Source organism: Oryza brachyantha, chromosome 6 (assembly GCF_000231095.2).
Source record: "Oryza brachyantha chromosome 6, ObraRS2, whole genome shotgun sequence".
Taxonomy (NCBI): domain Eukaryota; kingdom Viridiplantae; phylum Streptophyta; class Magnoliopsida; order Poales; family Poaceae; genus Oryza; species Oryza brachyantha.
This window is the reverse complement of record NC_023168.2, coordinates 13,278,089-13,293,110: the sequence shown is the minus strand read 5'-3', so window position 1 is coordinate 13,293,110 and position 15,022 is coordinate 13,278,089. Positions and strand designations below refer to the sequence as shown.

The window sequence follows — 15,022 nt, the reverse complement described above, 5'->3', positions numbered from 1 at the left end:
TTTACCATTCATATCCTATAATCAAATCCTCCAGCAAGAAAAAGGTACTCGTTTGCTTCTACGCCAATTACATTTTTACTGCAATATCAAAACATATTTATCTGTAATTATCATGTGAAACTATGCATCGCCATGTTGCCATGTACGACTTCCAAAAACATGTTATTTTTCATTAATTTACTGTTTCACGGTATACTTACTGTCTGACATGAGTCCAGCGCATATAGCTTGCTACACACTCTAATATCATTAAAAACTACTTGGTGGTTTACTCCAATTTCTTAATTTTTTTTCATTGATTTTTTTAGCTGAGTAGAAGTATGCAGCAAAACTTCAGCATGACAAGAAGTGTGAGACAAATGATTAATTTATAGCTGAGCTGCATCGAATCATCATGTCTGAGAGGTATTTCATCTATATTGTATGATATCCGTACCACACCAATTGTACAACATAAGGATTCGTTATGTAAATAGTAATGTAAACTCATTTGTTCGATGTAGAAGTTAGAACACATATCATAACAACTTTATGAGGTGCTGTAAAATTAATCAACATATAAATTCCAACACACATTTTGAGTTCATTAGCTTAGGCATCATCCTTCATCTAACTTTCAAAATTCACTAAAAACAACTCCAAATACCATCCGTCATTAGTGTGCTCATCCTAGAAACAGCCAAAATATCATAGAACACATCATACTACATTAGGAGTGCAGTGCAAAGTTATGGATACTTAGTTATTAGTTGGAGTATGATTTAATTATTTTTACTAGATATTTGATATTTCATTTCTGGGCTAACAAACCAGCACAACAGAATAACAAATTCAGAATAAGCAACAAACACGCAGCAGTACCACGCCTGTACGAGAAATTAGTTAATCACAATAAATAGATGACACAAAGCAACTTTTGAAATTATAAAAGGGTGTCCTGTGAGCATATAGCAACTAACCATTATAAAACCAAGACAGATCTAAGTTTCACATTTTGCTGGGAGTAAACTTACCAAGATTCACAAGCTCATTAACCAGATCATTGTTGCTTATTTAGAATAGAAGTAAACACTATACACCTGAGGACCAGAGACCCCAAAAATCAGCTGAAACAACAAATAAGCAACAAATATCAGAGTTCAAACAGTCTCTTAAAAGCATTGGCAGGTTCCCGGATACCTCCTACAATGCTAATAATACTGCGTTCACAAACATTCAACACGAGTTTCGAAGATGTGTTACATCTTCAACAAACATTAGAATTTTACAATTGCTCACTAATATCAATTACACTACTTTCCCTTTTATTTATAACACAAGATGGCTACAACGAAGCACGAAGAAGCCCCTATAAACACAGCAATGCTAAATCATCAGGGCATAGTCCCCTAATACAGCGGTAGGAACAGAAGTTAATTGCCAGTTGAAATGAAGACCCTTTGAAGGGAATGATGGGTCTTTTATGAATGCACTACAGCCAGTTGCGATTAGAGGTGCTAGCCTCAGCATTAAAGTTGAATTGCTTCTGATAATCCTTGCCGTTAGCCAGCATAGCCACAATGTTGCCACCATGCACCCTACCTTCCGGACCAGGTGCTTGTACATGATGAAGAGACTGCCCAGCGTTGGCGGCACATGTCTCACCAAATTTGAAAGAGTTTCCGGGAAGGGTCCCATGACCAACACCACCAGCACCCGCATCCGTAGAGCCAGGTAAGGACATAGCTCCAACTGTCTGACCGCCACGGACTCGGCTGTCTTCCACCAGTGCATTGTGCGCAACGCACAGGCCTTTCTTACCCCTTGCAAAGCGCTCACATGTACCGCTGCCATCTCCAATGCCAGACCCTGGTTGACCCCATAAGCATCGTTTACCTCCCCCATGTGCCTTGCAAAAGTCAGTACTCCCCTGTGCACTCTTGCTGCAGCCGGTAAACTGGCACCGCTTACCACCGCCATGACGGACGCAGCAGTCAGTCCGCCCCCTTGCACTCTTGGTGCATCCTGGTACCACACATCGCTTCCCACCTCCATGAGCAACACAGAATTCGGTGCCACCATGAACACTCTTTGGGCACCCATCAGCTGAACAGCGTTTTCCTCCTCCATGGGCCTTACAGAGAGCAGTGCTTCCCTCAGCACCCTTAGTGCAATTCAGATATGTGCATCTCTTCCCACCCCCATGAGCTTTGCAAAAGTTAGTGCTCCCCTGAGCACCCTTTGTGCAGCCTTCATGTTTACAGCGACGACCACCTCCATGAGCGATGCAAAAGCCTGATTGTCCCTCTGCACTCTTTGTGCAGTTCTGTTTTTGGCATCGCTTCCCCCCACCATGCTTAATACAAAGGCCAGATTTACCTCTTGCTGCCTTTCTGCACCCTTCACGACTGCAACGGCGGCCACCTCCATGGGCTATGCAGTAATCTGTACGACCTTCTGCACTCTTTGTGCATCCAAGGTGTTCACAGCGTCTTCCACCTCCATGTGCTTTACAGAAGATGGTTTTCCCCTCAGCTCCTTTCCTGCAACCTTCTCTTTGGCACCTTCTACCCCCACCATGTGCAATGCAGCGCCCTGAGGAACCTCGGGCACCTTTTGCACATCCTGGTTGTGAACAGATTTTTATGTTGTTGCAGCGTTGTTGAAAGCTGACAACCCCAGATGTACTGGTTACTGGACTTTGTGGCAGTTGCATCATTGATGGCAGTAGGATAAGATCTTGTGACTGGTTGGAGCTACCTAGTAACTCTTTACTTGAAGAAAGACCAATGTTGTTCCCAGACTGACGCAGGTAAGGAAGTAGCTTACCACCAGATTTCCAGCGAGCAGACGTTGATCCTTCGTCCACTGTTGGAACTGAGGACATATTGCATGATTGCAGAAATACAGACTGGTGATTGGTTGCTGTAGAAAAGTCTACATTCGTCACAGCAGATTCACATGGTCCAACAGTCAAAGATAACTCGAGATCCACAGCCTTCTCCAAAACTCTGTTGCCATTACAATCAGGCCTGTCCAGTTTTGAGGTGTCTTCATTATACAGATTAAACTGAAAATTTATATCGAAAGAGGAGCCATCATCCCTGTCCTTTGCTGAAGACATGGTGCAGCATGTTTCCATGCTCTGTTTGCTTGACTCTGAAGAGCTTGAGGAGTTACCCAAACCCAACGACAAGTCAACCCACTTTCTCTTGATCCCTCTTGACATCAGATTCTGTGTGCTATCTTGTGCAAGCACATCAAGTTGAGTAGGACAAGCTATTGGTTGGGTGTCTGTTGGCCTAACAATGGTCCATTTTTCAGCATTTCTTGGGTTGAAAGATTTGCCAGTAAATTCTGAGAATCCAAGCTGATTATCCATTGGCCCTAGTGTATGAGGATGTGTAGTAAAAACTGAGAATCCAAGCTGATGTTGAACTGCTTCAGGCTGCTGAGAATATTGAGGCTCTACTTGACCAATCTTAAGGGGAAAATACAGTCAGTGGAACTTCTGAGTTACATAATATACAAAGAAACTAAGAAGTCAGGAATATAAGCAACTCCTTTGCCTCTTTGCATCCCCCACTAACAAATCCAGAAGTATCCTTGCGATCCATTTCTTAGCTCACAATAAAGAGAGAGACTTCTTATTCAGATAGCAACAGTAAAGCTACAACCAGAAGCAACTATTGCTGCTTTCATCCGATCAAATCAAGGCAGTTAGGTTCTGCATGGATGAAAATATATGAGCTTTGAACAACAATGGATTTAGAAGTGTATTACCGAGAAAACAAAATGCACATAATAAAAAAAAAGAGAACATACTACATGGCAGAAACATATGTAGTTAAAGCAGAAACAAAAGTAGCTGATCGGTTTTGTGCCATCAAATGCTTAGAGGTTTAGAGCACAGGCTGCGTTCGAACCTCAGGTTCAGAACGTCTCCTTTCAGTCCTTTGAGCCACACAAAACAAAGCTATTCATTAGCACATGATTAATTAAGTATTATCTTAAAAACACTTGAAAATGAATTAATTTTTAAAGCAACTTCCGTACAAAAATCTTTTGCAAAAAACACATAGTAGCAGTTCGAGCGTGCGCATGGAAAATGAGGGAGTATAAGTTGGAAAGAGGAGAAAAGAACACCCCCATAGAGTGGTCCAGAAGAATGTTTAATAGATTATCTACATTTGATAAAGTATTATAGTAATTACTATAACAAGGACCATGTCATAGTGATACTATGCAAATGCAAAAGGTTTAGTATGAAGTCTGGTCATGCCTCATCAACAACGTAGGCCGCGTTCGCCCATGAGGATAAGTTAACTTAGCCTGCTCGTTTTCCGCATGCACGCTTCCCGAACTCCTAAGGCCTTGTTTGGTTAGTTAGGATTTAATCCTCAAGAGGAATCTATCCTCGGACGGATTGGGTAAACCCCTCCCATGTCACCCAGTTCCTGTGGGGTTTGAATCCCCAACTTTCTCATATCTTCCATAAAAACATCCATTCATTTTGGCAGAAATTTATAGAAAGTAGCAAGTTGGGATTTTACACATTATCACACAAGATGACAGGATTTTTTCCATACCACTAATGGAGAGGATTAATTCCTCAGCCAAGACAATGAAAAAATCCCAAGATGGACTGGGCTAGAACCGTGACTGGGCTTAACCGAACAACTATTTTTCTGTGGGTCAGGATTTATTCCTTTGGGGAGAAATCCAAGGGGATTGTGGCTCAATCCCGCCCATAGCCCCTCCAACCGAACAAGGCCTAAAGGTGTATTTTTGCAAAAAATTTCTATAGTAAAGTTGTTTTAAAAAATCATATTAATCTGTTTTATATTTTTTAATAATTAATTAATCATATACTAATCTATTACTACATTTTCCGCACCGGATAAGTTAACTTATCCGGTCCCTTACCGAATGCGGCCCTAGTCATTCAATTTGATGTCTCAAATTTTTTTAGTAGCATTTTATTTCAAAACAAGAATAGCATATTTGGTCCTTGAACTATAGGATTGGTCCAAAGTCCCTCAACCACAAATCATTCATTATTGGTGCATCAACTTCCAAGACTCTGCACATTTCATTACTAGTCATGAATCATCTAACACCATCAATGACATGTCATTACATAACACCCTGGTTTGGTCTCACGGATGAAATCAGTTTTAAGAGTCAAGGGAGAAAGATTGAACGATTTTGTAGTTGAGGTACAAAAGTCAGACCAAGGCCATAGTTAAAGGACCAAATATGCACCTTTTTTGTTTGAAACTATAAGTATCAAAAAATGTTTCTCACCAGTTCAGCCATTCATTTTAACATAAGCGTCTTTATGTGATACATAGAGCATCAACGCACTAATCAGAAAAGTCATACTGGAACCATATGGATTCAGTTAGATTAGATACGTACGTTTTGTTTTAATATTCATTTTAAAATATTAGAACAGAAAAATTTCTCAGTAAAAACATCATATACATGTCCATTAAAAATAAATACAATGTAGCAAAAATTGTATGTAAGTTGCTGAAAAATGCAGATCTGTTATGTTGAGGATATTGTCTTAGAAAATTAACTTCCACAGAAAAGTATATCATATGCAAATAGAAAAAGGTTTGGTTTAGTTTTCTGGCTTGAACTTAGGCTTCTTGCATGTATTGTTGTTGTCATTCAAATAGTTCAATGAGATTTAAGATTAAGAGGTGGGGTGGATGCTTGAAATAAGTGTTCAGGTAGGCGTAACTTTATGGTAAAGATGATGCCACTAACTAGTAAGTGATCGTACATGACAAGAAGCCAGAATCCACACGCACAATTCGTGCAGTATAATGAAAGAAGAGAACTAGTAAGTCAAATTCATAATTCATAATTGATGCATATTCTTTTGATACATTGCAGCAAGATAGATATGCTGCAGTAAGTACAGAAACTTATTGCCGGTGATTAATCAAAGGCTTACAACCATTACCAGTGAGTGAAGAAACAGCAGCAGACAATCTAATACAGCAAAACTCTAGTTGCTGGTTTAGAAAAGTTCAGCAGCTTCACTCTGCAATGAGAAAAAAGTTAGAATAAAAGCAGTAATTTAGAAATCAAGAAATTATATGATGTTTTATTTATAACTAGGTCAACGCAACCAAGTAATCTGGCTATCCGACAGCAAACCAAAACATTACTTTTTTTTCACAGGAAAATAAGTGTATGGAGATAAAGCACTAGAAAAGTTTCATAGCAATTCACACATAGCCTATGAGCTTTACACGGAGACCTCGAATATTTGCACATGCATGCAGTACAACCACCACCACAAAAAGTAGAACCAGTGCACTCCAGATAGGTATCACAGTCAGCAACTTTACATGCTAGGATGATGCATGACATAAAATCGACACCAGAATCGTGGGAATATTATCACAGCCAGCAGCTTCATCACATCTTTGGGAGGCATGACAGATCGATATTTCAACAAAAAGGGAATATTCTCTATTTGATTTGGAGCCATCATGCCACCAAGAGAAATGGAACCTGGTCTCCAGATTCAACTATATCAGTTGATAACTAGACACCAGAAATTAATGTTTTACCACATCGAAATAATCCATGAACCAACCAGAGGGATAAAAGAGAGCATCTTCCACGCACGCAACCTAATCAACAGAGCGAATCAAAACCGCGAGCTTTTTATGGTACACTACACTACACTAAACTCAGAGCAGCACACCACATCCTCCGGATGCTGGAGCCGAGTTTTTTTTTCTTTTATACTAGTAAATACGTAGTATTTCAAGATTCGGAATCCACACTTGTTGCACAGTCAAAGTATAAACAGCTAGAAGTATTTCGTTTTTGGTAACACGGGTGAAAGATCGCATTTAAAGGTGATTGATTCTTGCTATACGCAGCCAGGAGAGGAACTAGAGAGGCACAATCCAACCAAGCGGCCACTCCGAGAGAAGCTACCGAGCGAGGCAACGAGGAGGCCATGATGCAAATACAAAAAAAAAAAAAAAAAAAGAAGGAGACTGTAGAAGGGGTTTGGCCCTTCGCGGGAGGGATGCAGCAGAAGAACACTAGAAACAGTAACAGCACCCTCGAATTCACGCCCCAGCCAAGAGAACCCCGAACCCCAGAACGCGTCTCCACCGAGACGAGACGAGAGGCCGGGGAGTGGGGGCAGGGCCGACAGGTAGAGGAGGAAACGGAAGGGGGGAAACAATAAACAAAGGTGGGAGAGAGGAGACCGACCTGTGGGCGGGCGGCGGCGGGCGGAGGTCGGAGGAGGCGGCGGGCGGGGCAGGCAGACAGAGTGGAGAGTGGTGGTGGCGGCGGCGGCGGGAGGAGAAGAGAAAGGAAGGAGGCGAGAGATGAGGTGATTGGTGGTGGATGGGACGAGAGGTCCCGTGGTGGCGATGGTGGTGGTGGTGGTGGTGGAGGGAGGAGGAGGAGGAGGTGATGGCGGTGCGTGTATGTGTGGTGGACAAGGGGGGAAATCTGAGGTGGGTGATATGCAAAAAGTGGAGATCAGCAGCAGATGTTTTGTCTGTCAAAGGATCTCCTCCTCTCCCTCTGCATGTGCGCCGCCGGTGGGGAGGAGTTTCTTTCCATCTAGGCCCTTTAACGACGGGGTAAATTTTAACTCCTGCCAATCTATGGACGAGCAACTTCTTATCTATCCTCCCTTTCTATTTTATTTTTGTCAAAAGTGGAGTCCTATGCCATTACGCCCCTCTCTTTCTTTCTTCAACTCTCTCCTAATCGATAAACTATGGCGTATTATATTCCTTCGTCATCTTATCCCATAGAAATAATTCTTATTCATTCTACCCTAACTAAAAAATAGCGGCGTCGACGGCAAAAACTTATGAGCAATGACGTTCACACCAGATATGAAATTATTGGCGAAGCTCGAGCCCTTTACTTCTATTTCGAAAGTACCATACGAACAAAGAGAGCAACTATGTTTGTCAAGGTCAACCTTGTTATCACCAGCAACGGGCTCAATTGAGCTGTAGTTAGGGTTAACCTCCTCAGGATCGAAGTCCCCTTTGACGATATGAATATGAGGATCATGTGCTTGACAATGAATTAGTGTGTCTTTCCAATGAAGTAGGCCTTGATGGGCTTGGCTAGCGACGGTGGAGCTTAGGCTATGCCCTCACCTTCACCTTTATTACGCCATTTTGAACCAGACCCATTGGACCACGTGTCAGCATGCTCACCGATGATGCGTAGGCTGAAATATAGCTTAGGATGTATGATTTATAGAGTTATGTCGTGGGGTAGTGTAGGCCCAAGTTTTTTCTCACCACCTTAAGTTCCATAGTTGTTTTTTAACGAACTCAAGCTCCACCATTGATTGGCTTGTGTAGAAATAACAAAAATGAGGCCGAAAGAGGAAAGTGAGTATAAGGAAACATTTTGATAGGAAATGGGAATAAGGAAGCATGATTAGCATATGGTTAATTAAGTATTAATTATTAAATACTTGAAAATGTATTTAACTATTTTAAAGCAACTTCTATATAGGATTTTTTTCACACAAAACGTTAATGAAAAACAATGAGTAGCTTAAGCTCAGTTAGCTCTTTAGAACATGACCTTATCGTGATAAGTAGTTAAATTTCCCTATCAACATATTTTGATTGTTTTATGACCATAATTTTTGTGGTTATTCTAAACTTTGGCACTTAATTCATCTCTACCTACCTTTCCATGGTAAAAATACACTGTATTTAGTCCTACAATAAAACGATCAAGTCTACGGTGAAAAGGTGAAATGAGAATGTAAGCTATTATCAACTACATCCGTTTGAGAATGTAATATTTTTAGTAGTACCTACATTCATATGAATGCTAAATGAAGTTAAGCATATATATACACAATATATATTGATATATAAAAGAATTGATGTATAGGTAATGTATATTTTGGATGTCATAATTAGTCCGTTTCTATATAGGTAATTTACTTTATGTTAATTTTATCTTTGATTCTAGTGTTTGATCAGCTCAAAAGAAACTAATAGAACACAAAAAAATTATTCTAAAATATTACTCAACAACAAAACACAAGACAAACAACTTTCTACCTAAACAAGAGTGACATTTATACTCTTTTCAAAAATAAGCAGGAGGGTGTCTAATACTACTTCCATCCCTAGATGTTTGACGCCGTTGACTTTTTTATGCAAGTTTGACCGTTCGTCTTATTTAAAAAAAATTCAAAATTATTAATTATTTTTATATCATTTCATTTATTGTTGAGTATACTTTTATGTGTATATATAGCTTTATATATTTTTTTAAAAAAAATTGAATAAGACGAATGGACAAACGTATATAAAAAAGTCAACGGCGTCAAATATTTAGGGATGGAGGGAGTAATATGCCACCCAGCTACTCTCATTATAAATTTTGTAAATTATATGTCAAGCTTCTTAATATTAATAACAATCAAATCTAAACAAATAGTCGCATATAAAATCAAACTAAAGTGAATACTTCCTATAAACAAAATGATGGGTAAATATACTTTTATTTATCCTGAATAATACAATAAATTTACTTTCCTCTTAGCAAAGCACGAAGCACGAGATTTAACTAGACATTAGACCAAACTATAGAAGGATACATAATCGGTAAAAAAAATTCTTACAAATCCAAGGAGGTAAACGAAAGATTTCCATGTAACCAATCGGCCCACACAGTGAAACCACCAAAACACCACGAGGCAAAAGCGAGAAGCAGCCAGGAAAGCAAGCTGGAACCGGCGGCCGCCATCGCGCTATACGTACCTACCCACTACGGATTCACTGAATAAATATTCCAGCTACAGCCACAGACAGGTGGGCCGCACCACGAAGCGGGCCCACGTGTCATCGAGCGGTCCACGGTCCCTCGCGTTGGTGGTCATCCCCCCTGTGCGGCCGCGGCGACCCCGGCGTGGAGAGAATCTCCCCACGCCTGCACGTCACGGCTGACGCGAACAACCCCACCTCCTCTGGAGACACTGACACGTCGGGCCCACGCCGAACGAGGGGCGGTCGCGGCGGCCTCCGCCTCGGGGTCGCCCTCTCGATCGCGTTTGCGTTTGCGTTTGCGTTTTTGTTTTTGTTTTTTGAATTTTTTTTCCTCCTCCACCGCCTGGCTCCTGCCGTGGCTGTGTGTGCCCCACTCCGTGGGCGGGCGCTCGCGCGCGCGCGCACGCACGCGGGAGGGGAGGACGAGATCTTTCCTGCGGGACCCACCTCGTGTGGCTCCCTCGTGTGGCCGGAGGAGGAGTAGGAGGAGGAGGCCTCGCAAAGTTGCATGCGCCGCCAGGCGCCAGCCACCGTCCAATTTGGCACGGTACAGTTTGCACGCTCTCTCTGTCGTTTCTTTTCTCGTTTCTCTACGTTTTTTTTTTCGGGGAACAGAAGGGTAAAAGCGTACTCTGCTTTCTTTTAGTGAATTATTAGATGGTTCGTAGCTACCACTACATATGTGACTTTACCACCTCTAAGGCAGCGTTCGGCCAAGTGGGCGTAAGTTAACTTATGCCAGACATACAAAACGTAGTAATGGATTAGTATATGATTAATTAATTATTAAAAAAATATAAAATATGTTAATATGATTTTTTTAAAACAACATTCTTACAGAAACTTTTTGCAAAAAATATACCGTTTAACAGTTCGGGAAGCGTGCGCGTGAAAAACGAGAGATAGTTTAACTTACGGGGGACAAAGAACGCGGCCTACATGAGCTAGCTTAATTAAGCCTACTATACAATGTGATCATTTGGTTTTCTATTTGACATCTTTAATGTTTATTTATCTTTGACCATTTGTTTTATTCAAATTTTTTATACAAACAAAAAAATTATAAGTCATGTTTAAAGTATATTTAGTAATAAATCAAATCATGATAAAATAATTAAATAATTATGTAATTTTGGAAGAATACAAATGGTCAAATTTAGACAAAAAAAATCAATGGTATTAAATAAAAAATGTTGTGAAACGAGTATACACGATCTCAAACCTAGCTTTTTCTCCTAGTTTGTATCACCTCAGTGAATGCTCTGGTTGACTATATCATATTATAAACAAATAAAGTACTACTTCTGTTTCATAATTTAAAACTTTGTATGATTATGGATGCTAACATATACATGGATTAATATATGAATATAGCCGTAGAACAAGTCCTCAGTATAAGCTTAAATAAATGTAGGGTTCGTGCTATAAATCAGAAATCAAAATACAAGCGAAAAGAAATGGAACAAACACAACAGTTAATGCCTGACCGTATGGCGAAGGCGACGACCGAAAGGCGGAACGGACGGAGGCCGACGGCGGGCCAGCCACGGTGGCGCGTCCAAAGGCGGCGCAACAGGAGCAGTCGTACGTTAGCCGGATGTGGCGGAGACGGCCAGTCAACACACATGAGGCGGCTGCGGGCAATGCACTCAGTGAAGCAATTTCACTGGAAGTATTAGGGTGTGATTGGATGCTTGTGTTTAGTCTATAACCTGGCTCGTATCAAGCACTCAGATCCAGCTCCTCCAACCTGATGCATGCGTGATATATGTTGTTGTTTGGTTCATGTATCTATCAAGCCAGGCTTCTTTGGAGCATGAGTTTGGTTAACTGCATGCATATATGACTTATTCTAACTGCTATCAACTAACTCAGAGAAGGTGTTTTATTCATGGCTTAACTGTGGTCGGCTATTGTAAAGATAAAATAAGATTATTGCAAATCTGCATGCAAATATTTTATGTCAATATTCAAGCAATGATATTTTGCACGATAATAAAAACTTGAGATTAATGACTCGTATTTTACTTTAGATCCACCGCAACAATCTCTCACCGTTGATTCTCAATCCGGCGGCTCTGGGAAGATAGCAAACGCAGGATTTTTTTTCTGTGCCACATGGCACGCTTGTACAACCGAAAACTTGGCTAGAATTCGTATATAAAAGATTATATCAACTAGATGAATCTAGATCAGATCTGAGATAGTAATATAATATAGTGCTACAACTTAATTACTAACTAATTAATTAATTGGGCCTAAACGAAGAACATGAGACTAGATGTATCATGCACATCTGATGCTGACCGAAGCTGGATACATTCCTCGTGTGCAACGCAGTGCGTATACGTAGGCTGCGTGATCTCATGACGCTATATATTTAGGCATTGTTTAGTTTCCAAATTTTTTTTTAAAAAACATCACATCGAATTTTTGGACATTTAAATAAATCATTAAACGTAGATGAACAAAAAAACTAATTGCACAGTTATGGAAGAAATCTTGAGACGAATATTTTAAGCCTAATTAGTCTATAATTAGTCATAAGTGCTACAGTAACCAACATGTGCTAATGATGGATTAATTAGGCTCAAATGATTTGTCTCGCGGTTTCCAAGCTAGCTGTGAAATTCGTTTTTTCATTCGTGTACGAAAACCCCTTCCGACATCCGATCAAACGTTCGATGCGATGTTTTTACCAAAATATTTTGGCAACTAAACACCACCTTAGTTGCTGCTATTTTTCGTCAGATGGCGCAAGCCAGCAAGCGTGGAATCAATTAATTAATAATCTACTGCTCTCTCAGTTTTTTATTTAACACGTTGATTTTTGAATCTATATTTGATTATTCAAATTTTTTGTGAAAATAATCAAAATAATAAGTTATTCTTCAGTTTCGGTGGCAATAAATCAAATCATAAAAATATTAATAATTTAAATATAGGGAAAAAACGGAGGAAGTAATAGCCAAGAACAAACCAAGCGGGGAAGTTCACCCACTTTGCCAGGAAATTAGGGGAATTGTGTATGTAAATCACCTGCTGAGACCATGGCCAAGCCGATCACGTTTCATTTGTTTCGAATTAATTAATTGGTCACTTTGATAGAGGGGGCAAGAAAATAGACGTACGTACGCCAACGATGTGAAGACGTACAGGCAGCAGGCAGGCATGTCGACACATTGTTGGCTCACTTGCTGATGACGCCAAGAATAATGTGAAGACAGCAGGCATGTCGACACTAAAATTAACCGGGCAAGCTGCTCTCGTCAGGCGTCTTATATTTGATGATGGTGCGCTACCTCGATCTGCGAATTCGATTTATTTCCGCTTGACGTCAACTCGGCTGTGAGAGCGACCTCTACACCCCTCTCTCTCTTTTACTCTCTCGTTTAACTATTTTTTCCCAGTCTCGTAATACAAAATGTGTATTTAAGAATGTATTAGCTAGCAAATTTTTTAATTTATTTTATTTTAAATTATTCATTATCAAAACACTCACCATATTATATGCACACCTACTATCAAAACACACACCATATTATGTGCACACGTGCATACACTAAGTTAATCTAAATGAGAACGTGAGAACGTGGTTATAACTTTTTTTTTTTAGCCGAGGGAGTATTCAATACTACCTCCACCCTAGATACGTAACATTTCTAAAATACTTGCTAGGATTAAGTTTGATAATAAAAACATCACGATGCTACGAAGAATGGATAGAGGTGAGAAATATACAAGAATAAAAAAAGTGATTGATGGAATAATTAGTACTGAGAGTAGTGTTAGAAATATTTATATTTTGATATACAATCCAAATTGTGAAAATGCTTATTTGAGAAAATGGAGGGAGGAGCTCTCTGCTACCTTCATGGCAGAAGTTATGCTTACACACATAAACAAACTGAGTGACAGCCAGTAATACAAGTTATACCAACTCCATTTCACAATTCAAACGTCCTGTAATATGAAATGGAATGTTATTTTTTTTTACTGAACAATAATTAATAACGTAGGCTTTTCTTTGCAAAAAGTACGGCACAAGTTGGACGTAGCAAAATGAACCATTGATATCGATAGAGGCCCAAACTGTTGGCAAAAAGACGAACGGTTTGGCGGTGTATGTCCGGGAAATACCAGCAGGAAAATGACACACCGTTAAGACCAATTCTTTACCGAAAGAATAATACTACTACTAGTACAATAAAGAAGCGGTAAAAAAATAATATAGTTAAACCATTTCCCTTAATTTATTACTACTTGGTAGCTGGTACTTTCGCTTGGATGCTGCTGGTTGCTGCGCTAGTACTGGGCTTCCCTTCCCGGATTGCTATTACTGCGCCGCGTTGGGCCGAAATGGGCCGATACAGAATGGAGGGGAGAGGAGGAGCGGGCCGGCCTGCTGGCAGCCGCGCATACGCTGGGATGGGAATATAGGAGGAAGGAAGCATTGGGCCGGATCTCAGCCCGCGAGGTGAACGATTGAATTTGAGATTGTTTTTATTTGATTTAGTTTAATTATGAGAATTATTTTTGGATTGTTGAAAATAGTTTCCGATTCTCTAAAAATTCAAGTAAATGGTTTGACACATGGGGAACTTGAGAAAATTGCACCCAACCGAAAAGGATTTATTTAAGGATTTTTATTGTTGTATGTTTTCCTTTAGTGTTTTTAAACAATTTCCAAAATTACATGTATTAAATTAATTTTAAACTTGGAAAAATGATTCAGGGTGTTATACATGTTGACGTGTCACCGCCATTGGCGTCCATCTCAACAAAAACTTTGGTGTGCGGTCAATCTCACTGTGGACTGTCCACAGTGGATCGTCCCACTGACAACGTGAGGCACCAACTGTAGGTGAGGGTTTGCATTTAAGAGCATCTTTAACGATATGAACAAATATCACTCTTTGAACGTTTATTGGACAACATGCAAAAATATACAAAGTTAAATTTGTGTTTTACTCCAACCATTCATCTACTACAATCTCCAATCTAACACGCGAGACTCACAAGTCAGTCTTACCTGCTTCTACTTTTCTTAATACTTATCTCTCCGCTCCCCTCACATCCTTCCCTCTCAGTGGAGGCACCACAGTCTTTGTGGGCATGCGAGGTTGAGGTTGAGATGTCGGCAGCATGAATACGAGCGATTAGACCTAGCAAATGAGGCATTGCCATCGACAACAAGAAAGCGGACTAATTCTGCCGACATCAGGGAGGTGGAT

The 15,022-nt window shown here is 40.2% G+C and overlaps 1 protein-coding gene across 1 annotated transcript; it reads right to left on the bottom strand.

Annotated features, from left to right (window-relative positions):
- Window positions 1-1,151: 1,151 nt before the first annotated feature.
- Window positions 1,152-7,275, bottom strand: LOC102710413. The gene is made up of 3 exons (XM_006656068.3): window positions 7,234-7,275; window positions 5,957-6,037; window positions 1,152-3,706 (listed from the first exon to the last, which is right to left on the bottom strand). Exon 3 carries the CDS (start codon window positions 3,359-3,361, stop codon window positions 1,472-1,474), a length of 1,890 nt encoding a protein of 629 aa, XP_006656131.1. The 5' UTR covers window positions 3,362-3,706; window positions 5,957-6,037; window positions 7,234-7,275; the 3' UTR covers window positions 1,152-1,471.
- Window positions 7,276-15,022: the final 7,747 nt, after the last annotated feature.